The sequence below is a fragment of the Acomys minous genome, assembly GCF_964271855.1.
Source record: "Acomys minous genome assembly, chromosome: 1".
Classification (NCBI taxonomy): Eukaryota; Metazoa; Chordata; class Mammalia; order Rodentia; family Muridae; genus Acomys; species Acomys minous.
In genome coordinates, this window is record NC_140483.1 from 127,880,316 (window position 1) to 127,906,489 (window position 26,174).

The window sequence follows — 26,174 nt, forward strand, 5'->3', positions numbered from 1 at the left end:
ACTTACAAATGAATTCTAATAAGATCTCTCTCTCTCTCTCTCTCTCTCTCTCTCTCTCTCTCTGTGTGTGTGTGTGTGTGTGTTCTTTGAGAATTCCAATATGTATAATAATATAATGTATATATAAAAAATAAATGCTGTTTAATTAATAAAACATTAAATTTAGTTAAAAAAGAGAATTCCATACAATGTGTTTTGATCAAATTTGCCCCTTAACTCCTCCAAGATTAATACACCCATCCTTATCTACTAGATTTTGTGTCTTCTCCTTACACCCATCAAAGCCCATCTGTGCTGCCAATGTATTCTTTCATGTGTATTTTTCTACTGGAGTAGGGTTGCTCTATCAGGGGCTACACTTTTAAAAAAAAGATGTGCATGTTTGTGTCTGCATGTAGGTATGTATATGTTTGTGCAAATGACTGTGGAGGCTCGAAACATGTTAACTGATGTGGGTGCCTGGAACTAAACTGGGCACTCTAAGGAGAGCACTAAGTGTTTTTAATTGCTGAGACATCTCTCCAGTTTCCTAGGGTTGGGTAAAGCCTGAACAAAGATGGCCACAGCCAGACATAAGCAGGCTGTTGTGGATGTAGAGTGGACCTGTGTGGCCACAGCATTACACCACCGAGTAGACCATTCTATGTAATTCTCTAATTAAAACTATTTCCTAGTCTTCAACTCCCCCAGAGACTTGAGAAGGAGTAAACTTGATTATCTGAGTATGCCGGGACTGCAGGTTAGTAGCTTTCCAAATAAAAAGATGACAGAGACAGTTTTCTACCTGAATAGTCACCCAAAACTCTCTATAACATTGGAGCATCTTCTTCAGCCTTCTGGCCCAATATATCTGACCGACATATTTGTGGGGCAGGAACTATTGAGGACTTGCTTACTCTGTCTTGGCAGAGTTTGACCATCGACTCTGCTTGCATCCAAACTTGCCTGTTTTTAGGCAGAATTCTGTCTGTGGTAGAAATGAGGACCTTTTGCCCAGTGACTTGTTTGCCACATTTAAAGCCATCTCCATAATGAGGTTCTTTGATGTTCATCATCTTTGAGAGGTAGGCTGGGTGTTGCCAGGAGTTAGCCTGTCTCATTGTCAATGAATCTTTAAAGTAATAAAAGCCTTTTAAAATGCCATATTCTAAATGTGTCTGGGGTTTCTGAAGACCATGTCTTTCTATAGAGTCATATCTATCTGCTATACCTAAGATGTATATTTTTGTGATAAAAGTAGACCAGGTAGCTTAGTTTTACAATGAAGCTTAATTGCTTAGGGCTTAAGATGTTTTTAGGTCTAGATAGGTGTCTTAAGTTGATAATGACAATGTGTGATGGAGATTGATTATTTATATTCAGAAATTCAGATGCACCAAGATTGGAAAGATATCATCTTCAAGGCTGTCAAATACAAATACCCAGAACACTAAGAATGTAATAGTTATGTAATTCCTGATTGTCTCACAGTTCTTCTTGCCATAGATAATCTATTGTGTGTGTGTGTGTGTGTATGTATACACACATACACACACACACACACACACACACAACACTAAAATAATTTTTAAAAAGTGTAAAATAAAAAAACCTATTCCTAGTCATAACTTGGGAGATGTAAAGTATTTACTGTGAGAGCACAAACACCTTTGTTTGGATTCCTAGCACCTGCTTAAGAGTTGTGCATATGTGAAAGGAGAGGGATATGCCAATCCTGGGATCTCATTGGCTAGGAAGTCTAGCCAAAACAGCAAGCCCCAGGTTCAGGAAAAGACCTTGTTTTAAAAACTAGGAGAGTACTAGAGGAATTGACATTGACTTGAGGCCTGTACACACACACACACACACACACACACACACACACACACACACACACACACACACACACTCCTAACCCTGAAAATTGCTAACCTGCAACAGTTGGAGGAGGGAAAATATGTCACAAACTTACTATAACAGGATGATGTGGGGCGTCTGCTCTAAGATCTTGGTGGGAAACCCCAGTGCCCAGTTAAGCTGAGACATTTCCCTGGGAAGTGAATCAGGAAACAGATGTAGAAGAAGCAGTATTCTGGTGAAAATAGACCATCTTCTGTAATACTTGCCTAACAAAATATTAGAAGCTCCCTGAGTGATTTCCTGCCATAGACTTAATAAGCCCTGAAATCTGATGAATCTCTCTCTCTCTCTCTCTCTCTCTCTCTCTCTCTCTCTCTCTCTCTCTCTCTCTCTGCTGGGAGAACTGACAAACCTGGTTGCTATAGCTCATTAGCTTTTAAAGTCATTAATACATTACTATTTTCAAAAATAAATAAAAAATAAATAAACAAGCTGGTTTTAAAGAAAAATCATATATGTTAGTTTATTCATGGAGATATTTTGTTGGTTTTCAGTTTGGATTTTTGTTGCAAGATATTTGATCACAGTGTAAACCCTGAGATTGTAGACTGGAAAAACATGTTTCTAGTTGTGGTGTGCCTCAGCCCTAGCCACACCTTTAATCCAAGAGCTTTCTGTAAACAGGATTAAATAAAGTCAGCCATAGGTCAAGAGAAGGAGCAAGCCACCTGTTGACAGGGTGTGAACATAGGAAAAAAGAGTGAGAGGAAGTCAGGAGGATGGATAGAAGGATGTACAGGAAGTAGAAATGTTGAATGGTTTTTAAACCAGTGTAGAGAAGGAGAAAGGGCTTTTCTTTCTGGGATGTTGACTGAGTAGGAAGGTCAGCTGGGTGCTTTCCCTGCCTCTCTGAGCTAGCAGGTTTTAACCCCAGCATCTGGCTCCTGAGTCTTTACTGGTAAAATAGAATGCTTGGGATTTTGTTTAAAAACAACAGATTTTGCTACAAGCCAAAGAATACCTCATCCCGATGCAGATAATGTAATGAATGCTAGTCTCTCAAGAACCTAAGAACCCAATTGTGAAGAACAGGTGTTTTGAAGTCCACAGAGGGTATAACAGCTACATAAAAATGGCTTCTGCTGGCCCGGATATCAATCTCTGGGGAAAAGCCTTGTTACTCATTTTCTAATTTGCTTGGTTAACACTGCTTAGCTGTTTTCCACATCACTGCACATGGATCCAATGATAATATTGGTACAGCACCCTGTGGTAGGCGGAAAAGGTAATTCCAGTGAGAGGGTATTAGCATGGTGGTACCCTGAGGGCTGTGAGATGAGCATCTCTACTCTGCATCACATAGTGGGCACAGCTGTGTGCTTTGACACAGTAGCTGAGAGACTGTGGATTTAAAAATAAACGTGTCATGTATTTTCCCCTTAGTGTTTTTTTCCCCCAAGTGAATATTTTTAAAAAGTCTTTTTCTTAAATTCTGACTTTGGGATTACAGTTGACAGTATTATTTGATTCGTAAAAGTGAATGGGGCTGTTTTCACTTTTTTTTAGGGATGGGGGTGTCTAAAAAATAGTCTCAGTTTATATAAGTTTATGCAATAGGTAGACACTTTCCACTTAATGGAGTGCTGCTCTGTTATGCCTGTAACTACCTCCACAGAGGTAGGAATCAGTCTCTGTTAACCCTTAGACTCTGAGCTGAGTCCTCTTAAAGTCCCAGTGGAGTGCTCAAGACCTTGCTTCAGGGCCTTTGATGCTGAGCCACAGCTTTGGCACTGGAGTTCTTGGCTCCTCAGAGGCTGAACCTTGTTTTCACAGTGCCTCTGAGTTACATGTAAAGGTAGCACTTCTTTTCTTGTTCAGAGTCTATTCATCTCTAGTAGCATTACGTGCTTACCCTGTACTTTCCTAATGGAGAAAAAAAGTGTAGGAAAAGCCGAAAATTGTGAGAAAAAGTAGGGAAAGGAGGCAAAATTTGCTCAAACATTAAGTTGACTTAAAAGGAGACAAAAGACAGTTTGCTATTCATTTGGCATAAGTGAGAGATTTTTGTCTATTTTTCTAAACTATCTCTCTAAGTGGGCAGTTCTCATGACTCTAAGCTGGAGGTAATATTTTTTTTTTTTAAATCATGCTCTACTGAGGTTTCTTCTGAAGTGAGCTCTCCAGTTTTGTTTTTACAGAGGCTTCCCTTTTTTCCTTCCTGCTGCTTTCCCACATTTTAAACCACTTCTGTGCATAGTGCAGGCTCTCTGTGGGGCTCAGGCATGGGTCAGTAGTGTCAGCTGCTACCGATTTGAGCCAATTTACTCTCGCCACAGTCTTTCCTGAAAATGACCTCACCCAGAACAGCAGAGGCCACTTCCTCCACACAGCGGCTTATGCTGCCCTTTGGAAATGGATAAACTGAAGTGTTTGCCTGTCTTACCTAGATTTCTAGCATCTCTAGCACTTAGTGACATAGTCCCATGACTGTGGCCACTCTTAGTCATCCCCTTGACTCATTGTACTCAGCGTTAAGCGAATAGATGACTATAAGATAGAACTGGTTCATCTCCAGGTTAAAATGAAGGAGTAGGGGAAACAACATTCTTTTTCTCTGACAATAAAGTCTCAAGAGTCGTTTTACTTACCTTCCAATTTCATTCTGGAGTTGGGCTTCAGGAGATATCTCTTATCAGCATTTAGCTTAACCAATTCATAACATTTTATCTATTGATGAAAAAAATATTGCAAAAAACAAGGACTACTGTAGGTATCAATTTTAAGAAGCAGTTTATAGGCACTTTGGATTATAATTTCAATTTGGTTGGACCTCAAAATGGTTGTGACCTCAGTGCATATGCCCCCCTCATGACTGACATGCATTACTTTGTTGGCCAAGTGTGGAGTACTTTTCCTCCTAAACCAGGAGCCGTCCTTGGAGCCTGTTGCTCTGCTCACTAGAGTGCCCTTGGGTAAGAGAGGTATAAGGAGCACTTGCCTTTTATTTATTTTGGGGTGGGTGAGTGTGCCACAGTGCAGGTCAGAGGCCAACTTGTGGAGTCCGTTCTTTGCTACTGCCCAGTGGCCTGGGGAATCAACCCAACCTTTTAGCTTTATCTCACAGGCCAATTATTTTAAAAATTAAAATACTTTCCATCCACCTTTCCCTAACCTGAGATTTTCTCAGCTTCTGTCATTGAGTTGTCTACCCTAGAGACCACAGATAGGTCACAGATTTTAGGCAAAATTCTTTAGCTATGAAGATACTCATTATTCTAGGAGAATGTGTCTTAGTGGTCATCAGATTCCTAAACTAACATGCGAATCCAAATTCTTAAATTTATTCAAAGGACTGACGTTAAGTGTCCAATGTTAACTAACGTAAGGCTAGTAGCTCATAAATTACACTCAGCATGGGGAATAAACTGCGGTGTTAATTTCTTATAGCACTTTATATTTATATGCATGATTTTGCCTGTTGTCCCCCTGACATGTTTCTGCTGACAGGTTTCTAAGGCTCTGAATGATTTATTCAGCATGAACTACAAATATCACACCACCAGGGTAAACCCCATGCATACTCACAGAATCTAGACTGTTGGAGGGAGATTTGTGGCCCTTTAGCTTCCTGGTCTCTCAAATGTGTGAAATATGCTAATGGATTGTAAAAGCTAATCATGAATATTACTAAAGTCTTAGCTGTGGATGTGGTGTAGTGCCATCGTGCCATTGTGGTCACCTAGCATGCATAAAGCTAGTTTGATGTCCAGTAGGGCAGAAACAAGACAAAACAAAGCAAACAGACAAAAAAATAAAGTAATAAAATAAAACAAGCCTCAGGTCTGTTTCCTTTTTAAAATATCTTTTGCTCCAGTGACCTAATGGACAGTCCATGATGATACTACAGAGATAACCCAAAAGACATTAGCAACCTCTCTTAAGAAACAAAATCGTCTTAAAGTCTAAGTAGAAACCACCCCAAATATAAAGCAGACAGTATATTATACAGTGAGTCATGATCTCAGCTTTAATAGCCAAGTTCAAGTTGGATAATTGGATGCTTTAACTTTAGAAAACCTACAAAAGCAAATCGTGTGTGTGTGTGTGTGTGTGTGTGTGTTATGGGACTCTCCACAAATGTCATGGCTAGTACAATAATGATCCAAATGAGGCAAGAAAGGAATCCAGTTCAACAGGACTTAAGTTAGCTATTGTTGGCTTAAACATCTTCAGCCATGCAGTCTATTTTAGACATATTTAGGAACAGTGCAATTTTGTGGAAAAAAGTTTCCTGGTGACAATGATTTCAATCCCATATGCAAAATAAAGCTTAACATGTGACTTCATTGAAACATTTTTGCGAAGCACATATGACCTCTTCCATAAAGACAGGTTCTATAGCTTAAGGTCTAGGGGAAGATCTATTGTGGCCTTGGTCTTACAGATAGCATAGAGGTCAACAAGCTATAACGTACATGTGACATCTCCTCAAGTATGGTCTCTATTGGCTTAGAAGCCATGCTCGAGATAAAGGTATAGGAAGAAAGGATCTGATAAATATAATAATATAGGGGTTCCAGTGCAGCCTGGCCTTACAGATAGCACAGATTACCTATTAATGACAACTACTCCCAGCCTTCTACGTGGAAAATAGGTATACACATCCTTTCCATTGAGACAAGCCTAACATTCCTAGTTTTCTTACTGCTATCTGTGAGCATGAGAAAGTGTATAAATTACTGAAAAGTAAAACTGCTGTTCAAAAGGTAAGGAAAGTATGTACGTCAGTGGTAAGCATATGCTCAGCATACAATGCCAATTCCAGCACCAACAGAATAAATGTTATGACTTTCACTGCTGAAGAACAAAATTAATATTGGTGGTTCTGCTGCTATCATGTTACTGTTAGTGAGAAAGCCGTGTGCTGTGTTACTGTTGCTTGTAGGAAAGCCATGTGCATGTTACAGTTTATTAGAAAGACAGGCTAAGCACTAGTACATGTAGCCCTGTAGGTGCTGGTGTCAGCCACGCTTGTAGAGCACCTTCTGCACTTTCTATGTGGTCAACGACTACAGGTTTAAGTGGCACTTGTGAATCTGGTCTTCCATGGATATGCTTGCTTATTCTTTTTACTCTCTAAAAGTAGTGCCGATTCACTTTCCTAGCATAAGCACTCACGCATCATCCCTGTTGAACCACTCTCTAGTGGGTTGGACTTCTCTTAGCAGTCATGCCCTTAGTAAGTGGTAGAAACTGGAAACTACATGGCTAGGTGACTGAGGACAGAGGAGCAGGTGGGCAATAATTGATGAGAGCCCAAGTAGAATAACGAAGACGTTAGGAAGAAATGATTTAGGAGCAGAGATTTGGCCCTTAGTATAACTTTTGCATTTCTTTTCTTTGTGTGTATGCATATAAGATATGTTTTATGACCATATCGTCATCCAAAATGACAAAAAACTCCTGGATTCAACTGTTGTAAAGTATAAAGGGTGAAAACACCAAGAATGATGCCCTCTGATAAGGTAGTATATACTTTTTAGTGGTGTGTGTGTGTGTGTGTGTGTGTGTGTGTGTGTGTGTGTGTGTGCTTCTCCTTGCTGAATTGGAGAAAAAGTGGTGGCAACGGTAAAAGGAATGAGGAGGGCTAGGGTGTGAGTCGTCCGCGGAAGGTGTAAATCAGCAGGTGGGACGGACTGCTGACTGGAAGGAACCAAGGCTGTGGAATTTACTAGGCTATCCTGCTCCAAGATGACCTACAGATGATGCAGATGGCAACTGAGAGGTTAATGAAGCATTGGGAGAAGGGTGAGGAAAAGAATGGTGGAGGTCTCAGCTTCAAAAACAGCACGAATCAGGTGTAGTGGCATATGTCTGTAATCTGAGTCCTACGAGGCAAAGTTGCGCAGATCAAGGGCAAGCCTTGGCCACAGATCAAAACATGCTCAATAAAACAACAAAAAATGGAAACAGAAAGCTCACCCAGCCAACCAAAACCCCTCACTTAGATTATGAAATGAATTCTTGTCTTCTTGTTTGCTGTGGTTCAAAGTCTCTTCGGAAGACTCAAGAAAATGTACCACTTACAAACCACTATAAAATAAAAAACCCAATTACACATTTCCAATATCTAATGGCATAGAATAAATATTTCCATTTAAAAAATGAAGAACAGAGGAATATCAAAGAAATATGGAAACCCAGAAAGAAAAATGCCAAGCATCATTTTCTCATATCTAGCATCTGGGGCTCCTGCTGGAATAATTTTCGCTCCTTACGCATTCCTGCCTCTCTAACTCTGCTGCATCCATCACCTGTGATCTCTGTCTTGGACTGGTTCCCCTCTGCGTCTCTAACTTTCTTCAGCAGACATCCCATAATGGGCACCTACAACATTCTAGAGTTTCCATTGGAACTTGGCGTTTACCTTCCACTCAAAGTGTTCTTTCCAAACCTATTATGGGGAATATAACTCTTCCAGGAATTGCTTGGCCTCAGTAGGTTTCTAGATTCTTGGTGCAAGACTGCCTGGCTTCCTCATTCTTAACTTTTTATCTGCAAAAACTAATTTCTGCCAGCTTAAGAAGTATCCTGTCTCCTAAACTCTGGCCATAGTTGCTGTAGTTTCTCTGTACTTTTGAGAATGAACCTATAAGCAACAACCACCACCACCACCACCACCATTACCACCACCACCAACACAACAACAACAACAACAAGTTCCCCAGGGACTTGGTTTTCAGCATAGAGTCCCTTCAGTTCTCCTGGCATTCTCAGTTCAAGCATGTGCCTTTCAAATTAAGTTTCACATTCATAGATTGGATCCTTTGACCAGCTGGGTCTTGCCCTCAGGACACCTTTCTAATTGCCCTGGTGTAGAGCCAGAGAGTTCTCTCTTTAATGGTGCTAATCCTTTTAGCAAATAGAGCTCCTTTGTCTACACCTACCTTGTGTGTAATTTCAAACTTGATCACATGCCTTCTTACCCTAAATGCATGTTTTCATGGCTTTCTGTCTTTGTTGCTTTCTCTCACTGTAGACCTTGATAAAGGCAGTGAGCAGTAACTATGACACAGCCTGAATGTTAACCTGTCCTGAAATTTCTTCTACTAAGAACACAGCCAATTCCCTTTGAACTCAGCCTCTGTCAGGTTTTTATGTTACAAGCAGAACCTGACAGAGATAGTTTCTATCGGTGCTCACCAGAGATGGGCCTCCACCGTCTGCCTTTCTCTTAGCATTCAGCTTTTCCAAACTCATATCAGCCTGGCCTGTTAAACACTGCTTAGAACATTCTAGCGCTTTCCTAATGCATACCTCCCAAATCCTCTGTGGTTCTCACACAAATCAACCCTGAAGATCTATGAACCATATCATTAAATTTCGTGTAACAATTTCAGCATCAGTTTTCTGTATTAGTTCCTTTGTTGTGTTGCTATAACAAAATATCTGATGAAACAACTCAGAGAGGGAGGGGTTTATTTTGGCTTACAGTTTGAGAGTACAGTCCACCACGAGGCAGCTGAGAACATTGTATCGGCATCACGGAGCAGGCACTTGGCTTTCCTATTAGTTCGGGAGATCATTATTTTTTGTGTATTTAGAAATGATTTTTCTACATAAAAATGTTGTGCCCCTTAGTTGATGCATACTATTCTAGACAGTGTGTTTATGTATTTTGATAAGTATGCTTATATATAGAATGTTCCTCTCCTTCTCCCTCCACCCCCCTCCCTGTGTGTGTGTGCATATGAAAAGGTTAAAGGGTTACATAGTTCCCTCATTCTACCCTGTGAGCTCCCAGGGATTGAAGTCATGGATTTAGAATTGACAGCAAGCTCTTACCTCCTGAGTCATCATGTTGATTGCACACGTGTGATTCTTGAAGCAGAGCAAGTACAGACTATATCTAAGAACACCTTTTCTATTTAGAGAAAAGATTGGAGACATATTTTGCTATTTTCCTTTTCTGAGCAGCTTCTGCACTGGTTCCAGGCTTTATGAAAAAAAACCACACTAAATTTGCGACTCGTTTCTTCTGAAGGAACATGCACAAGTACTGGGATTTTCTTCTTGAATAAATTGACAGAAGCACAGGTAAAGAAATCTATATAAATTCTTCATTTTTCTCTCTTTCTGTTTCTCTTTCTTTCCATATATATGTATATACATGAGAATCTAATTTATTAACAAATTTACACTTGCATCTTTGGAATTGATCTTCCTCAGGCTTACCTGTCAGACAGTCATGGGGGAAAAGAAGGTAGCATTATTCACCAAACCTGGTGTGTTTTGGCCACACACGGCTTTGCACTTTTGTGAATGCATGGAAGAAACAGGCAGAAGATAAAGCAGAACCTCTGTGTTTGAGCTTGGGAAAAAGAATGGAAAAGGAGGAGTGAAATATCTGATTACGTATGATTTTAACATGACTAAATGAGAGTAGGAAAAGTGTTACAGGGTCCATTAAAATGATCGTGTAAGGCCAGTGAGCAACAAGACATAAACATGAAAGAAATGATTAAGGGTTTCTAAAAACAAGAAAGTAATACTTTGCTTCAAGTTCAGTTTACTGGGCTTCCAGTGGACATGCAATTTATGGAAATGACGTATGACCTACTTTTATCTAATCTAGATAATGAGATAGCCCTTTTCTTTCCCTGATAATTTCCTTTCTCCATGTATGTTTTTCTGCATTTGAGGCCTCCCCTCTGGCTTATAAAATGGGAATGTAACTGTTGATTTTAGCTCGATGTCTCTGCGAGATGCATTCTGCTATCCACACAATGTTTCTCATCTCTTGCTCCTTCAACTTTACGTATGCATAAAACACACCGTAGTGGAACTGCCTGTTGAATGCCAGCACATTCATTTGCACCTAAGGAAAGAAAGAGATGACATGGACCATTAGCTTGTCTAGAAAATACTACATTTGTGATGTAATAAGCTAGAAATGTCTTCGGCTTGTATAGTGCTTATTTGTTCTTAAGTAGTATGCAAGTTGCAGAGGCAGCTTCACACATGGACCTGCATTTAAACTACGAGAAAACACTTCCTGTAAGAGGGACCAAACTGACAAGAGTTAGTATCTGTGAGGACACACTGGCTTTCCTTTTCTAGTTTTCTAACTATGGAAAAGCCACTTCTACAGCTCCTACTAAATACACATTCTTCATAGGACAATTGATGTGAAATTATGTGCAGCTGCAGGGCTCTGGCACTCTAAGGAAGTGATAATACACAATGTTTACGGAAAAGCATCAATTGTCCTGATGAACTATAAAAAGAAACTCCAAATGAGAAAACATTTAAATCACATGCAAACAACAACAGTGTATAAATGGTATTTCCACTTCTGCCATACCTCTCTCTCATAGAAAACATCTTCTAGGGTCTTTCCCCCGCTGCTACCTACAGCATCAAACAGAGGCTTGTAAACCTTAAAAACAAAGACAAGAGCTTAAATGTAACAGACTTTTCAATTTTTGCATATGCATATAAATATATTTTCTTAGAAAATAGATATTGATATTGCACATGTGCATGTTTGTGTGCATGCGTGAGTGAATGTGTATGTGTGCATGTATGTGTGTGTGTGTGTGTGTGTGTATGTGTGTGTGCGCACGTGCGCGCATGTGTGCTTTAAAGAAAATTTGTAACTGAAGGCCTAAATATTTTTGATCAGGCCTTTGACTTCCTGACACCGCGCCCACCTTCCTCCGCAAAAATCCAAACAGGGAGTTGAAATTCTCACTTTCTCATTTGTGGGCTTACTCAGGGCTACAAGCACGGGCCAAAAGCTCCATTTTTCTCGATGTACATTGTCATTGTCACACATAAATACACTGGACTCAGTGAACTCTTACAGTCTGACCGGTACAGGTTTGTGGGTTTCTTAAGATGACAACTGGTTCACCTCATGGAATTTCAAGGGCACAAGGAGTGGAAACAGGGGAGAAGCTCAAATGTTAATATCATACTGAAGAGCTGCTCTCAGTTACAGATGGGTTACTACGGGGGTTATGTATATTGTTTGCTGGATGCCCCCTAGAAAGATTCAGACACCCACGAGGAAACACCAGTGTCATTCTTAAGCCAAGGAGGTGAAGTGCAGGATAATACATGTGACTACCCACAAGCCTGAGGAAGTGGGATCTGGGTGAGGAGGAGAATCATGTATGAGGAGCTCCAGCCTGGCTTAGAGAGCTGGACACAGAGGGAGGAGAAGCAAATAAATGGTTCTGTTCCTCTCCCAGTTTCTTCCGTTAAGCAAAGGGAGTGGGAAACCCCACACGTATCCCATTTCCCCTGTAGTCCCTATAGACAGTCTGTTTCTCCTGTGGGTCCTGAAAAGGAACACTGGGCTCAGGTTCTTTTATGTAATTTTGACATGAACTCCCACTTCCAGGAGCTTGCCCCAGCCTCTTGGGGGACTTGCATTAAAAGGTACTTCTTGAAGTGCTCAGATAACCACTCCTTGGAGATTTAAACAAGGGCTTTCTTGGCAGGACTCTTTAAAGACACCAGCTTGCACTGGAAATTTGAAGTGTTTCTCTGGGAGGCATAATTACTGCAAGGGGCACCGCTCGCCACCGTCTGGATGTTACTCTGGCTGAGGTGTCTAAATGGGTGTGTGAGCTTCTCAAGGGCCCCGTGCTGAAGTGATGCAAGGCACTCAGCGTGCTGGTGAAACCACTTACCCCGTAATTGTCCGCTACTCTCTTCACCTGCTCGAAGTCTTCAGCTTGAGCTAACAAACGCAGCCCCTCAGGAAAGAGCTTGCCGCAGGTGGGGAACAGGGTCTCCCTGTCTTCTTTGCTCAACTCAGTGCCAAATGAGTTCAGAGTGATGATTAAAGCACGTCTGTCGGCCTCAAACTGAAGGGGAAAGACAGAAAAGTCTTTTACACAACAAGCTACGTGCGGAATTGCACTTCTGAAGCGATCTACTTCCCATGTCGAATTACAAAGTAGGCATGTGTTCCTAATGGCTCTTTAGTCTCCTCTTGAAAGGGAGAAATTTGTTTGCTGGGGAAAGTTGTGCAAGCCTGCCATGAGCTTTGGCTATCGAAATGCTACCAAAGCTCTATTTCCCAGGTTCCCTGAAATGAGTTACTTACATGTTGCTTTCATATATGGCACCAGAGTTATAAATCTATGTTCCATCAAGGTGAGAAAAATGCCACTATAGTGCAGCATGGAGGGAAAAACAATGTAAGTAAAAATGTCTGCTGGGGGTGTCTGAACAACAGGAGTGTGCATCTCTACATGTTACTAACTACTCCTAATTGCCGCTGTCACTATTGTTGGTATTACCGTTATTCCTTGTCATGCTGGGGATCCAATCTAGGGCCTCATGCAAGTCACACTAGCTCTACCGTCAAGCCACATTCCCTACCCCTGTTACTTTATATAATTAAACTTTATACTGTATGCCATCTGTACTTTCATGGTTTGGATTTTTTTAATGACCTGCCATCTCTGATTCTGTAGCTAAGAACCGTGCAGCTTGGGGGTGATTTATCTTCCTTGCAAGGCCTGATTCCTTATGATCCTTAAGTAGGTCAATGTGTGCTCTCGACTATGCTGAACAGCACAGGCCACTGAGCTCTACCAATCCTGCTTCCTGTAATCATGCTGTCTTTCTAGAGATTTCTTTCCTCTTTGTTCCCCATGTTTCTGCTGTCTCTCAGTTAAGTATCCCATCTTCCTCCATTCCTTTTTGCACGCCCCGCCCCCACACAAAACCTTTTAACTCACTGAGTCCAGTGTGTGGTAGCATACATGAATGGTGTAGGGTCATCCAGCAAGTCCTGGGGAGCCTACCAATGGCCACGACACACTCAGAGAGAAAAGTAACTCTTTCTTCTCAAGCAGCCACATCGACTGCCCACAGCTTAGCAGCTAGGGCTTGGGCCTCAGGGCCTCTTCTTCACTCTCTCCTGGGATTGGATCTGAGATTATCTTATGCGGGTCTTGTATAGGTAACCACAACTGCTGTGAGCTAATGGGTGCAACAGCTACGTCTTGTCCCAGCCTGCTCCCCAGCCACTGGCTCTTATAATCTTTCCTCCCATGCCTCTGTCCGCTCCCTCAAGGCCCCCTCCTCTTCTTCCTCTGGGTGTTGGCCTTCGAGCTTTATAGTTATGTCAATTTGAAGTCTATCCTTGAATTTTCCCACTACTTTTAACACTTGGAAGAACCATCTCTTTTTTTATTTGTTGCTCATTTCTGGACTCAGTGTCTGTCACATAGGAGTATTCTAACTACCTACTGAATCTAACAGAGCAGTCTGTTGATTTCATCATTTTTTATTTTTCTACAATATTTTCAACACTGATGCTACTTGAAGTCATGGCTTAGTAGCTTTGACACTGATGGAAGCTTACTAAAAATGCAGAATCTCAAACCGCAGTCTAAGGCAAATCAACTGAACCACTCTCTGCCTTTTAACAAGAGTCCACAGCTGTTCACTAGCACAAGAAAGCTGAAAAGAATGGCTGTGCACTGTCATTCATTACTTTCCACACTTACTAGCTAGTAACAAAGACAGGCTTGCAACAGCTCTAATGGAACGCTTTTGTTAGAACAGGTGTTTCTTATCATTGGAGAGTGAGTCTTTCCACTGGTCCCTTTGATTACTCTCGTGGAAATTATGGGTGGCTCAGAAGCAAGGTAGCCTTATTTAGAAGCAAAAGCAGTTCCATTCTGGCTCCTGCATATAACCAGTCTTGTAAATCATTTTAGAACTTGCAGGAATAAGAGAAGAAATGTGAGTGGGATTGCTCATGGCAAGAAGAATCCTTGAAATAAACAACACGCGGGTAGCCATCCAAGATATTCTTTCTAGTTATAAGATTTTAGAATTTTAAACAGGGAAATATGGGAGGGCAGGCAGCGTTGCAGGCAGCAGACGCTGTGTCAGGGGAGGTTGCTGCATGAGGGAGGGAGCATGTGGCATTTGGAGGATTGTCACAACTTAAACTTAGGGAAGCCACTGGAAAACGGGATGGACAGGGAGATGAGGAGAACTCAGGAAGCATTTTGAATGCCGGGTTAAGAAGAGAAGACTCTACCTGAACATAATGGATCATCCAAGTTATCTATTCATTTCCCAGGCCTTGTCTTTGTTTTTAGATTATTCCTTAGGTTGTAAGCACACGTTCCATTGCACACCTCTGCAGGCTGAGTACTACCTGCAGTGTGGGAAGGGCTGTACCCATCAAGAGCTTTCTTTTTTCATAAGGAGTGCTTTCCTGCCTACTTGGGTATGTTTTCTTTTAGATTTTTTTTTTTTATACTTTAATGTTCTTTAGTTTTAAAGCTTTTGGCATGGCTATGTAGCTTCATAGTGAAAACTACTATCATTTAAAATGTTTAAAAATATTGCTCTTTGATCACCCCTAAACACAGTCTGACACAGCATGAGATGATAGGGGACTCTCCTCTTTCTCCTCCCTCTTCCTTCTTCCTCTGTCTTTATATCTCCTTCTCTCCCTCTTTTTCTCCCTGGCAGGGCTGGGCTTGAAGCCTGGGGACTTGTGCATTTTAGATAAATACTTTCCCTCTGAGCTACATTGCTAACCCTTCAATGCTCTCTTCTACTACAGCAAGTCTTTTGAGGTCTCTCTACCATCAATTGAATTAAAAAACATATATTTGGAATATTATAAGTTGTAGTGTTAGGTAAGTGTTCAACTGCTGAGCTACAATTCTGGGTTCCAAAAATAAATAAATAAATAAAAAAGAAAAGAAAAGAAAATGAACCAAAACAAAACACGAAACAAAACAAAAAACCCAAACTAAAAACAAAAACAACCCCCCCCAAAACAACCAACCAACCAACCAACCAACCAACCAAACAAACAAAAACCACTGCTCTTGAGATATCAGTTGACATTGCTTATTGAATTGTCAGGTAATTTCTAAGATAAAGAAATACAGCTCAGTCAAAGTAAGGACAAGTATGCAAACTCATTATTTGGCAAAGATGGAGCCAAAGGCTCCTTCTTACCTCAAGAATGGGACACATAATTTCTGCTGTAACATCACCGTGATCCTTACAGAACTTTTAGAATGCTTCAAGGTAAGACTTAGAAAGAAGAAAGATTTTTAAACAATGAAATGAGTAATTTTCATTCTGGAAACTTCTAGGTCATCTTTTCACAGCTTATGAAATGTTTTAATGGAAACTGAATTGTTTCTACCATAGGAGGGTATTCTGTAGTAGATTTAAAAGAGATTTAATATGGCTGTGGCCCAGACTGAAAAAGAACTCCATAAAAGAACAAAATTGCTCTTATCACAATGTCTAATTACTTAACAAGCATTTTTGCACTATTCTTGGGTTATTTTATATAGTTAATTCCAGCTATTCTAACAAGAGTGCCAAATTCTTCTCTGAGCTCTGCAAATGATTTAGGAACCCTGGTAGTGAGTCTCCTAAGAGACACACTGGCTTTGACTGTGGGAATATATTGGAAAAGCATCGCCTGGGTTGTAAGTTTTGACTGCCTGCACTTGCATTCCAGCTCTACTACTTCACTAACTCAATACTAAGTTGTTTCTGCTGAAGGACGCCTAATCTCTCTGCATCCCTCAGGTTTATATGAAGAATAAGAATTAGACAATCATATAGCTTTGCTACTGGATTGAGTGCATTAAGACTATGAAGTAAGTGCTTATAACATGATGTCCTGTTAGTTACATCTCAGATGTGCCCCTTTACAGTTCAAGTGTCTCTTAATAAAACAGGAAGCTGTGTGTAACATAATACTATTGAGAGGACCATGTATTTGAGCTTATTTACATACCACAGTAGTGTATGTTGATTCATAGCAGGGTACACTAGCAGATTTTGCTTGGCTTATAGTACACAGTCTACTCTAAAGGTGGCAACATGGTCCAGACAGTCAGACCATGCAGTGTTATGTATGACATAGTGTCTACCAGTTGGTAATACTGACATGGGCTTCAATTTGCATGGACAGATTAATTATAAGAATCAGAGATCTATAACAAGATCTACAGCAGAGATGGACAATATAAAACAGAATGCCTACTGTGTCTCCCTGCTGCCCTTGATGTAATTTTCCTCACACATTTATTTACCCTTTTACCATCATCTAACCGACACTTTTTGCACTCAAGACATTGGGACAAAGAACAAAGGGTACATAAGAATAGCGTATACTATTTATTCTTAAAAATCTTGGTGGATAGGAGAGACTGATGTTTATACATATAACTAAAACCAAGCCAGAACAATAAAAGTTATATAGCAAACATACATCACTTAATAATTGCAGAAGTTGGTCAATGGGCAAAGCAACATTTTTAATAAAGAGCTCCAATTATGTTATATTGTGCAAACAAGAAAAATACACTTGGAAAAGCCATTACCTTGTATAGTTTATTGCGTAGTAATTCAATATTCAGTTCATCGAGAGTTCTTTCAGACATACAATCTTGAAAGAAAGGAGCTGAAAGCCAAAGGATATAAATCACAAACCAGATTACAAACTTTGAGCATTTACTGTGCATGAACTCTAGGCACTGCTTGCTGTAGCAAACAGTAGGTGCATATTAGCTTGTTTAAACTTCACAACTTACTAAAACATCTTTACTAAAACTATATTTAAATTTATTCTCAAACTGAGCTTCCCTTCATATTCATATTCACAGCTCACTCACTCCAGCCTCACCTTGTCTCCACCTTAGCCTCAAAGGTGACCTAGCACGCCCTTGCCTTCTAAAAATATCTGTTGAAGGGTAACTTGTTTGGCTCAGAGTGTTGGCGAATGCACAGGATATGTTCTTATCATGCAAAATACTCTATGTTTAACATATTCTCTCCAAATTAATTATTTTATTTTGTTTTTATATTTTTATAAATGGGTATTTTGCCTATACGTATGTCTGTACATAATGTATATGCACAGTGCCTGTAGAGACCAGAAGAGGTTGTTGCCTCCCTCAGAACTGGAGTTACAGATAGTTTGAGGCACCCTGTAAGTGCTAGAGATTGAACTCAGGTCCCCCAGGATAGCTGCTAGTACTAACTACTGAGACACCTTTCCATCCCTTGCTCCCTAAATGAAAATGAAAGCTACTTTCCCCATGATCAACAATGACTTGCTACCATCTAGATAATGCTTGAACATATTCCCTATAATGATTTGAACAATGACATTATTATCAGTGCTAAATTATAATGAAATAGTCATTTCATAATTAATCTAGATAATTTCATGGAGGCTCCTGAGTAGCTCTTAGAGATGACATTTCTAAACTTCTTAAAACGAAATACTCTCTAGATATGACCTGACTTTCATAAGAGTTTAATATGAAAGGATAAAGAACTAATTGTATAAAACATAGAAAGGAAACCCATAGTTTGAGAATTACTAAATTCATCATTTAATTTCTATGACCGAGTAGAAAGCAGAAGGATTTTCAGGTTGGGATACAAGCTCCAGGCCCTTTCTCTAATCTGAATGGATAAAAATGACCAAGATCAGAGTGCCTGACTTGTCTTCATCTGAGAAATAAGAAAGCAAGGTTAGAAGATTTTTCTGCATGTGTGTCTATGTGTATTTCTGTACATGTTTCTATATGCATGGGTGCCCATACACATGTCTTGTGCATACAGGGAGAAGCCAAAGGACACTTAGGTGCCATTCCTTAAGGGCTGCCCACCTTGCTTTTGAGATAGGGTCTCTCTTGGTGGCTTGAAGCTTGCCAAGTAGGCTAGGCTAGGGGGCTCTAGCAAGTCCTATGGATCTTTACCTCCTCAGTGATGGCATTTATCGACTGTGCCACAGCACTTGGCTTTTTCAATAGGGTTCTGAGGCTCAAACTCAAGTCCTTATGTCTGCAAGACAAGTGCTTTACCATTTGAGCCATTTCCCCAGGCCTAGATGATTTTTTGGTGGTGTCTGTTTTCATAAACTAGGGTCTTTCTGTGTACCCGGACTGACCTCAGCTTTCCCAGCTTTCAACCTCATACATCTACATATGTATGTATGTGCCACTATGTCCAGCTTAGACCTCCTGTACACAGCTATGGATCTGTATATAAAACTACATACATAAAAATGTTGCATCTTGAAAGTGCATTTTCTAATGACTCTGCTAAAATTCACAGGCCATTTCACAAATAAGTATTCATACCTAATGGTGTTTCAACCAGCACAGCCTTGAAGAGATCTGAGGGGGTTTCTGCAATGTTGACAGCTTCCATCTCTGTGAAACGGCCCAAAGGGTAACACTTGGCTAGTACTTCTTTCACAGATTTCTTTTGCAGTGCCCCATTCATCAGCAGAATTATGTTGTCTATCATATAGCTGCATCTGCAATAATACTCAAGCATTAGAAAACACATTAACTGGGTGGTGAGGCGATTTGTAGCTGGGCCCTGAGGATATCCACAGGTCAGACTCCTTGGGAGATGACATTCAGGCTGAAATTTGAAGAATGTGTGGATTTTTTTTTTTACATAAAGGACTGAGACCTGAGGAAGAAAATGTTTTAAGACAGAAGCAAGACGATTTGAAAAAGTAATAATTGTTTCTCTCCTCTGTCTCTCTCTGTCTCTCTCACACACACAGATATACCTCTCTCTCTCTCTCTCTCTCTCTCTCTCTCTCTCTCTATATATATATATATATATATATATATATATATATATATATATATACACACACACACACACACACAAACAAACACACACAAACCTATATTTCTCTATCTAGCTATCATCTATTTGTCTATCTATCTATCTCTTTATCTATCTATCTATCTATCTATCTATCTATCTATCTTCTTCTGGATTACTGGGGTAGGCCCAAGGTGGCTCATGCATATACAGCGTATATTAGCAGCTCTAGCTAACAAGTAGGGCAGCTGAGATCCAAACTCTGGCTATATGCTTCTAGGACATTACTTTTAATCACCGTATTATTCTGCCTTTAGTGTTTAGGACCACAAGTAGATTGGGGAGCTCTTGGTCGTGAAGAGACAATGTGAGAGGAAGACATTTTCATAATGTGCAGATATTTAGACAGAATGAGCTCAAGGTGCACAAGAGACACGCAAGAAGATGCTCTTGGAAGCCTAGAAGTGTAACCTAAACATATCGGCTTGAAGAGGGCAGTTTAAAGATAGAAGATGGAGCCCTAGAGAGTATGTGTTCTGCTAGTTTTATGTCCACTTGGCACAATCTAGAGTCATCAGAGAGTAAGGAACCTCAATTGAGAAAAACACCTCTATAAGACTGGGCTGTAGGCAAGCCTGTAGGATATTGTGTTAATTACTTATAGGTGTGGGAGGGCTATCCCTGCGCTGGTGGTCCTGGGTTCTGTTAGAAAGCAGGTTGAGCAAACAAGTAAGCAGCAATCCTCCATGGCCTCTTCATCGGCTTCTGCCTCCAAGATCCTGCTCAGTTTGAGTTCCTGCATTATCTTTCTTCATGGACTCACATTCAGGGTGTATAAGGCAAATAAACCCTTTCCTACCTCCTTTGCTTTTGATCATGGTGTTTTATCACAGCAATAGAAACCCTAACTAAGACAGTATGCAAAGTGCTCACTCTGTACAACCATAGGAGAAACCTCAGCATTTAAAGGATGAAGGATCTGGAGAATGGCTCAATGGGAAGAAAGCCAGGGCAGTGAACTCCAAAAAGTTCTAGAATGTTATAAGGAAATGTTATAGAGTGTCAATGACCACAGGTACATTAAGGTAGACAGTGGCATAGGCATCCATAGGCTGTAGCAACTAACAGACCATCTGAGATAGTAAAAGCACTCAGTGGAGTATGCCTGTGGGAGAGTTAAAGGAAGAGAGAAAGACAGAGCCTGGTCAGTGTATGTCTTAATGGATGAGAAAAGAGAAGGCCAAAGAGAGAGCGAGAGAGAGCTCATACCACAAGCTGACCTCAATGTAAGGGGGAAATGGCATCGGCGGGGACAGGAACCTTGTGATTTAGATTTAGGTGAGAGAGAAGAGGGAATGTGAGGTGCCAAGGCACCTGTAATGTGCTTAGATGAGGCAAATGAACATAAGTTTGAGGGCAAATTGAGCCTTATAATGAGACCCTACTTGAAAAATTGTAAGTAAACATTAGTCATCCCAGAGTTTCTAGTACGTGGCAAGCACTTACACGTATTTACTCCTAGCAGTCTACTGCAGAGACCTCACAGCTCAGGGTGTCAGGGCTGGGGCTTCAGGTTATCCTGCTCCAATCTGGCAGCAACTTGTTGGCAGTAATGTCTGCCTGCCTCTCTGTGAAACCTCTTTTCCATTCCAAGTATCCACCACTTCCTCAGGTTGTTACGTGGGTGTGTGTGTGGGGGGGGATGGTGAATGATTTATAAGGAAAATACGTCAGTGATGATCTCCAGTGCCTATTACATTGACAATTTCAGGAGTACTGATCAAGTACGGAACAGGAGGTTTCACTGCTAGAATCTGTCTTAGCAGAAGGCTCAGATTATGGGTGACCAAGAGGAATACCCATGAAGTGTCATTTCCTTTCTATCCTATCAAGGGTAAATAAATGTTAACATAATTTTTCATCTTTATGTTGACCTCGATCTTGGCTGAGGTAGCATATGACAGGTTTCTCCAAAGAACAATTGCTCCATCCACTCTTTGCATGTAGCACCTTTTGAAAGTCTCCATGTGCAGTGTCCCTAAGAGGTAGCAATGTTGCTTATCTCCCTTTAGCACAGACTATCTACAATAGTTACAGGAATCATTCTACAAGGGAGATTTATTCTTTCTCCTTTATTTATTAATTAATTTAATCATTTGCACCAATATTAACATATAGTATTTAGTTTATTCCAGCTGGGCATAGTGGTGTACCCCGTTAATCCCAGCACTCAGGTGAGCAGAATCAAGTGGTTTTCTATGAGTCTGAGGCCAGCATGATCTACAGAGTGATTTCCAGGACAGCCAAGGCTACACAGTAAGATAGAGAGAGACAGAGAGATACACATATTAGCATTTGGGGGGAAAAGGATGTTTGTGTCACTGTGCAAGTCTGAGGATCAGAGGACAATTTTTAGGAGATTATCTTTCTACCAAATGGGTTTCTATGATCATACTTAGGTCCAGGCTTGGCAGCAAGCACCTTTACCCACTGAGTCACGTTGCCAATTATTTTAACTATCATTTCCCTGCTTAGCAAATTCTATCCTACATTCCTTGTCCTTCCTACTTGTTCAAACCCTTGCTGCTTATGGTGATGGAAATCCTGAGGTTTATGAATCTCCAGGTTCTTCCTACCTCAATTCATACTACAGAATGCTACTAGATTAATGTTTCTAAACAACGGTTTTAAATCATTTCTCAAACTCAAAAATTAGCTGTGGGCCCTACCCTGCCTAGTAACCTAGTCATCCACCTGGCATTAACGTTACTCTTATTCCAAGAGTGCTTCCAGGGCTGGAAGTCAGAGAGATGTGTCCAAGGCTAGCCTGGTCCACACAGAAAGCAAGTTCCAGGCCAGTCACAGCTACATGGCAAGTCCTTGTCTCAAAACAAAACAAAAGGAAGCACAACAAAAAGAAAATGATTTTGTTACTGGTGTGGTTTTTGTTTCAAGCTTTCTTACCCTAAGAACAAATCCTTTAGACTCCATCCAAACCCTCTCAGATCCTTCTGCGTCAACTGCCTTACCCTACTGAGGAAAAGCTGGTCACCCTTCAATACAGCATCTTCAAAATGAGAAGCCCCTCGACTCATCTGAGAGCCAGCCTCTCTGGACTTGAATTGAGATAACTTTTATATTTATGAAACATCCACATACACGCACGCACGCACAGAACATACACAAACATACACATGCACGAACATGGGCACATTCTCAGGAACATACCCCCAGGATTCTGGACATCTAAGGCAGAAAGATGCCAAGTTCAAGGCCAGATTGGGCTACGCAGTGAGACCCTGCCATTCATTCCCACATACATAAAAGAGGCATCTGTATCTAACCTAACACACAAAGCTCCCCCACAGGCTGTAAAGACAGAAGCGGCCAATCATCTCATCTACAGACACCCCCCAAAAAGCTCACCCTGTAATGCAGTTGGAGCTTAATAATTGTGCAAGAATGTACTAGAAGTAAATTCAGCCAACTGAGGCGATTACCATCTCTTTGAAGGCAAGGGAACTGATCAGCCATGTCCTGGGTTTCAAGAGCACGGTGTCTTAAAAGCAGTCTTCAAAACATTTGAAAATGTTGATAATCTATGTCTCAAAGAGCTAAGCCACATTCTCCACGAATTCAATTTCGATAGCTCCAACACTTGGCCATCATCTTTGAATTTAAAATACTAACTAGTTATTAAAAAATGATAATTTCCAGTCAAGTCTTAAGTATACTGCTTTATAGCTAAAACCAGTCAGTTAAATGAAAGAATGCCTTTCTATTTTAAAAGGTGAGTTTTACTAACAGTTACACACAGACTTGGTGAGATATGTCAAGTGGATTTATACACAAGCATAAATTCATGCAGAAACCTACAGACAACTGTGAAATGGGCATTTCATAAGAAGAAAAAGAAAAAGAAAAAAAATCAAATGATAGTAGAAAGATAACTCTGGCATTATTGTTTTTCATATCTGTAAGTTGCAGCCTTTTAAGAATAGAAACTTAACCTTTATTGCACACAAAAAGATAAACCCTTAATAGAAAAAGAAGGCATTTGTGAGTTATCTTACGGTGAAAGAGTAAAATATTTCAAAAGTATATAGATACACCTTCTTTTTGGTAATAAAGAGGTTTCACTTAGAGCTGAGGAACTTTAACTACAAATGGATGAGTAAAAGAAAAGGGGCATACAGTCCCTATGTATAGAAAACGGATCATTTTAAGGACTGTAAAGGCTCTGGACAAAGTACTATTCCTAACAATAGTAAAAAATTTTTTAAAAAAGAGTTAAAGGAAAGGACCTAAATCACAAGCTGAGGATTAGAAAATTTTGCAAGGTCACTTGCACCTACCAGGTCACCAAAGGTGGAGACTAAGAGTGTTGGTGAGAGGAGGTGCAGAGTCAGTGAAAAGCCCTGAATACTAAAAACATGTCAGTAAAGGACGTTCAGGGGCTGGAGTCGCGAGCCAGGAGGATCAGGGTGAAAGTCAGGGCAGCAGTTCTGAGGTAGGAAAGCTGGAACGCTAGCGAGCCCCCGGCCAGGAGGCTGAGCACTGCAGTCACTGAGACACTTCCCCAGGCTCCGGTGTCACCCGCACAGGCCGGTGCCAGGGCCAGCTCGGGGCAAGCCCGGCGACCCCACCCCAGCGAACTCCGGCCCGGCCGCCCTCCCGAGCCCCGCCGTGCTTACCCGCGCGAAGCTGTGGCTCCCGGGGCCGGCGGCCACCGCAGCGGCGCCTCCTCAGCCCTCCGCGCCCAAGATCGCCATCTCGCAGCAGGCGTCGGACAGGCAGCCCAGGCCGCAGGCAGCCACTTGGATCCCGCACGCTCGGCGCGCCGACACCCGGCTTCCCGCCCCCCCCACCCCCCCCTGCCTTCCCTCCCCCCCTCCCTCGCCCCCCTCCCTCGCCCCCCCCCCCCCCCCCGCCTACACCTCCCTTCCTCGGGAGCGCGCAAGCGTGCTCGCGACGCCGGTGCCGCGCACAGGCGCGCCTCCGCGCCTCCCAGCCTGGGCCGGTCTGTGCCTCCGGTCCAGACCCCGAATCCAGCCGCCCTCGAGCATGCGCAGCGAGCGCGCGCCGAGGCCGCCTGAGGACCGGTCCGTTCCTCTGGGTCTTCCAGGTGGTCCTGTGGAGGGGCACGCCAGCCAATACGATGAGGGGGGCGGGGTCAGAACCGGAAAGGGGGCGGGGCAGCCGTCGGGAAGCAGGTGGGGACTTCTCTCCACAGCACCTACCTGCCCAGTCAGCTGCAGAGCCTTCCTGCACAACCACAGGGAAGGTCCTCCAGGCAATTTTGTGCTTTACTCCAGCACTTCACAGTAAAAGTGCGCTGTGAGTGAACACTCCTTGACCTCACTTAATATCAGACTAGTAAATGGTCACACGAGAAGACTTTTATTTGTGTTGATAACCAAATAGTTCCCTTCACTTGGCACCAGACTGGCCCAATAACAAAGCTACTAATGGTGCAAGCGCACAGGGCCACTTCCGTGCTGTTAATCCGCATAGTAATCCTGAAAGGTAGGGTCTCTTGACTCTGTTATACAATGAGTCAACCGGTTTAGAAAAGCACTGTTCGTAATTTACATTGCTCTTGCAAGAACGGTCACACAGCAGTGTGATGAGCACACTGCCCACCATATGGCCTGCTCTTTTGCTTCAGAGAAAGAACAAAGTTCTTCCAGCATGAATGGTTCAGTTAGCCACCCACCCCACCAAGACCCCATAGACGACTCACACCCACCCCACAGCCTACTAGTCCTCTTGTCTCAAAGGTTCAGAACTCCCGGCTTCTCTTCAAGAAAGACCTCTCCATTTATTTGCCTTTAACATCAGGTAACAATTTCTCAGTCAAATCACCCTTTAACGTTTCTGTTCTAAATTTTTCGTTATTTTAAACCACCTTTCTGATTCACTCTTTTGTTGCTGCTGCTGCTGCTCTGTTGTTGTTGTTATTGTTGTTGTTGTTGTAATTTTGAAAGAATAGTATACCAAGGAGACTAGTGTACCACACAACGCTAAGGCCCCATGCGTATTTGTAAATACCTCTTGAGTGAACAATGCACATTCTCCTCAGTCTGGTACATTAGTTATTGTCCCCTAACTTCACATACAAGTTAAGTGCATGCGCATCCAAAACATAAAAATCACTCGAAAATGTACGTGACAATTTTACTTGTCTTCATTCTCTTCCTCTTGCTATGATAAAATACAAAACCAGGTTTTACTCTGGCTCATATGCGGTGGCAGGAGCTTGAAGCAGCTGGGTCACAATAACTCAGAAGTCAGGACGTAGAGAGAGACGATGGTGCTTGTGGTGTTTTTCTGTCGTGTGCAGTCCTGGGTCCTCTGCCCACAATTAAAGTCGGTCTTCCCACCTCAGTTACCACAACCAAGGTAATCCTTCACAGGCAGTGTCGGAGGCCCATCTCCCGGGGATTCTAGATTCTGTCAAATGACCGATCATCATTTCACTGCGGGTTAAAATCACTGGCTCCTCGGCTTGTGTGAATATCTGCTCTTCAGAGCACCTTCAAGCTCGTGTGCTCTGTTTGTAGTGCTAGGAAATCACTGAATGTGGTCACTTGGCTCTGTGTTTAAACAGTGTTGCCTTTACATTTCCTGGCCCTTTTCGCTGTAAGAGCTCTTTAAACAAAAGCAGTAGCAGCTTCCAA

General features: G+C 41.7%; 1 protein-coding gene across 1 annotated transcript; it reads right to left on the bottom strand.

The window, feature by feature from the left end:
* Positions 1–10,391: 10,391 nt before the first annotated feature.
* On the bottom strand, positions 10,392–24,581 carry LOC311602182 (V-type proton ATPase subunit d 2-like). Its single transcript, XM_084789892.1, has 6 exons — positions 24,436–24,581; positions 19,011–19,189; positions 17,241–17,320; positions 12,540–12,716; positions 11,204–11,278; positions 10,392–10,717 (listed from the first exon to the last, which is right to left on the bottom strand). Exons 1-6 carry the CDS (start codon positions 24,558–24,560, stop codon positions 10,556–10,558), a joined length of 798 nt encoding a protein of 265 aa, XP_084646018.1. The 5' UTR covers positions 24,561–24,581; the 3' UTR covers positions 10,392–10,555.
* Between the last annotated feature and the right edge of the window lie 1,593 nt (positions 24,582–26,174).

Coding starts and splice junctions, on each gene's coding strand:
- LOC311602182 (XM_084789892.1), bottom strand. CDS start 24,560: ATGCTCGAGGGCGGCTGGATTCGGGGTCTGGACCGGAGGCACAGACCG. Junction 12,717..17,240: donor TACGCAATAAACTATACAAG/GTAATGGCTTTT, acceptor TTTCCCCTTCAG/TTTGAGGCCGACAGACGTGC. Junction 10,718..11,203: donor ATGTTTTCTATGAGAGAGAG/GTATGGCAGAAG, acceptor TTCTTTCCTTAG/GTGCAAATGAATGTGCTGGC.